The sequence below is a fragment of the Astyanax mexicanus genome, chromosome 1 (assembly GCF_023375975.1).
Source record: "Astyanax mexicanus isolate ESR-SI-001 chromosome 1, AstMex3_surface, whole genome shotgun sequence".
Lineage (NCBI taxonomy): Eukaryota > Metazoa > Chordata > Actinopteri > Characiformes > Acestrorhamphidae > Astyanax > Astyanax mexicanus.
The window spans coordinates 28,853,565-28,856,446 of record NC_064408.1 but is presented as its reverse complement, the minus strand read 5'-3'; the positions used below and the strand labels follow the sequence as shown (position 1 = coordinate 28,856,446).

Sequence of the window (2,882 nt, the reverse complement as noted above, 5' to 3'; positions counted from 1 at the left end):
CTGTGTAATATACTGTGTAATATATAATATATTAAACACTAACTCTAAGCATACTGACCTTGGACATACAAAATAAGAAATTAACTGTTTTTCATCTGTTTCTGCATGTATTGCGGAATGTATTTTAAAGTTATTTTGGGTGCACATTTACACATGTAATTTTTGGGGGACAGAAATGGTACAGATTTATTGGAACGGCCCATAAACACAATATATACATAATCTATATCACTGTTATCTATATTACTCATCTATATTCATCTATATTTTAGAATTTACAGTGTGGCCAGTTTATATATATGGGAGCGGACGGTTGCCATGGCAGTGGCTTCAGTACAGCATGGCTGCAGCAGTGTGGTGATGTCACAGTAATGACATCACAGCATTTGGAACTTTGGAGGTGAAGAAGATCCTGAGTTTGAACTTTAGTGATCAGTTCTGCTTGCACCTGCGACTGAACTGCACTGAGAGAGAGACACCTGCACTGAGAGAGAGACACCTGCACTGAGAGAGAGACACCTGCACTGAGAGAGAGACACCTGCACTGAGAGAGAGACACCTGCACTGAGAGAGAGACACCTGCACTGAGAGAGAGACAGAGTCCGAGAGAGAGTCTGAGAGTTTATCCATCTACTTCACTGTGAGTAAACCACTGCAGAGCAGCAGAAGGAACCATGTTGAAGAACCAGTACACTAAAAAAATGATGCATAAAATTTACTTTAAAAAAGATTCTGCATTTGCTTTTTTTAATAAATTTAATTTCAGATAAATTTAAGTAACTTCAACTGAGTTTCAAGAATTAAATGTTACATAGAGTAAATAAGTGATCTCAACTTCAGTCAATCCTTTCTTATAGTAAACTTTACTTCATTTCTGCATACAATATTACCTAATTACAATTACTTCATTTATACAATATTATTATATATAATTTTAGTTAAACACACATTCAAATATTTACATAATCTCAAAGATCTATTTTGTAAACAGACCAATTCTCACTGTCTCAACACATGGCTAACATTAAATACATTTAGTATACTAAAAATAATGTATTAGATGTCATCCATGTGTTGAGACAGTGTAATCTGTGTGTTTTAACTAAAAATATTACAATTTCAGGAATTATTATATATTATGCATCATAAATTAAGTAATTGTGATTAGGTAATATTGTGTGCATAAATGAAGTAAAATTTACTAAATAAAAGAAAGGATTGACTGAAGTCCAGTTCACTTATTTACTCTGTGTAACATTTAAGTCTTGAAATCGAGTTGAAGTTACTTAAATTGATCTGAAATTAAATTTATTTTAAAAAAGTAAATGCAGAAAGTTGTGAAACTTTTTTTAAGTACATTATTTTCCGCATATTTTTTTTTCAAAGTATTCCAGAGATCTGGAGAGAGAGATGAATGGGACAATGAGCGAGAGCGAGGTCCAGCAGACCATTGTACTGATCCAGAAGATTGAGAGTGAAAAAAGAGACCGAATCCTGCAGGCCTGGACTGTGGCCAGTAAAGAATGGACGGAGGAGAAAAAGAAGATGAAGCAGGAGATCGAACTGCTGAAGCAGGAAGCAGGGAGGCTGAGGATGATGAAGAAGAAGGATGGAGAGATAAAGGACCTCAAGGAAATGAGGAAGCTCCACCAATCAGAGATGGATCTGCTTCAAAAGAAAGAGAACGACAGGAGAGACAGAATCCTGAAGGCCTGGACTGAAGCGGGTAACAAATGGGACTCAGAGAAAAGGAAGATGAGGCAGGAGATCGCCCAGCTGAAAGAAGAAGAGAAGCTGAGAGCGATGAAGAAGAAGGATGAAGAGCAGGTGGGAGAGATGAAGGAGCTGGAGAAAATGAGAGAGCTCCACCGGAAAGAGATAGAACTGCTCCGAAAGACGGATAATGAAAGAAGAGACAGAGTCCGGGAGTCCTGGCTTAAACTCTGCTCTGAATGGAAGGAGGAGAAACAGCAGATGAAGCTGGAGGAAGAAAAAAGACAGCGTCTCCTGGAGTCCTGCATGAAGGAGAAAGACGAATGGAAGGAAAAGGTGGAGTTGATGATGAAAGAAAGAGAGAAGGAGAAGAAGGAGATGGAATCCATGATGAAAGAGAGAAAGGAGGAGAAGGAGATGGAAAAGATGAGGAAGGAGACGGAAGCCGAGGTGATAAAGGAGGAAGAGGAGAAGGAGGAGAGAGGGATGGAGGTGCTGGTGCTGAAAATGAAAGCACTGTCCCTTGGAGAGGAGGACAACAGGTGGCAGAGGACCAACCTGAAGTCCAGGAGGAGAAGAAGAGCAGTCCGTTCCATTTTCCCTTTCTCTACATCTTTCCTTTAATCTTCCAAATAAATCAGTTTTTTATTCAAACTGAATAAAGTCTGCTGTACTGAATTAATCAAGGGTTGTTACATACATCATTACTTGATATAATAATGGTTTAAAAAGGTTAATTAGAAGAAAATTAAAAAAGAAATGAAAAAAAATGATAAATACATTTATGAATGTAAAAAACTGATAGTTAACCAATGTATTATATAATAAACAAAAAGCTATGTATACATACATATATAAATATATAAAAGGGTAAAAAAATGATTGTATATAGAGATAAACAGCTACAACCCATCATAAGTACATTATAATGATTTTTTTAAAAGAGGAAATCAGACAATGTTTAAAGTGTAGCGCTTAAAGTGCCATGAAATAGTATTTGCAGTTTTTTTTAGATGATCAAACAATCTTTAATATCAGAGAAAGATAATTAACCTAATTAAACAAAAAGCATTTTTTCAAACAATTATTAAGTATTTATTAAAGCGTACTACATCGTAATGCTTGGGAAGGTCGTAGATAAAAATGAATTGAGACATTAGTTGAAGAAA

General features: G+C 36.0%; 1 protein-coding gene across 1 annotated transcript; it reads left to right on the top strand.

Moving 5' to 3' along the window:
* The first annotated feature begins 216 nt into the window (after positions 1–216).
* Positions 217–2,368, top strand: LOC125785768 (trichohyalin-like). Its single transcript, XM_049469910.1, has 2 exons — positions 217–640; positions 1,387–2,368. Exon 2 carries the CDS (start codon positions 1,411–1,413, stop codon positions 2,335–2,337), a length of 927 nt encoding a protein of 308 aa, XP_049325867.1. The 5' UTR covers positions 217–640; positions 1,387–1,410; the 3' UTR covers positions 2,338–2,368.
* The last annotated feature ends 514 nt before the right edge of the window (positions 2,369–2,882 follow it).

What these genes read in the sequence shown, in the direction of transcription:
- LOC125785768 (XM_049469910.1), top strand. Translation starts at nt 1,411, where the DNA reads ATGAATGGGACAATGAGCGAGAGCGAGGTCCAGCAGACCATTGTACTG.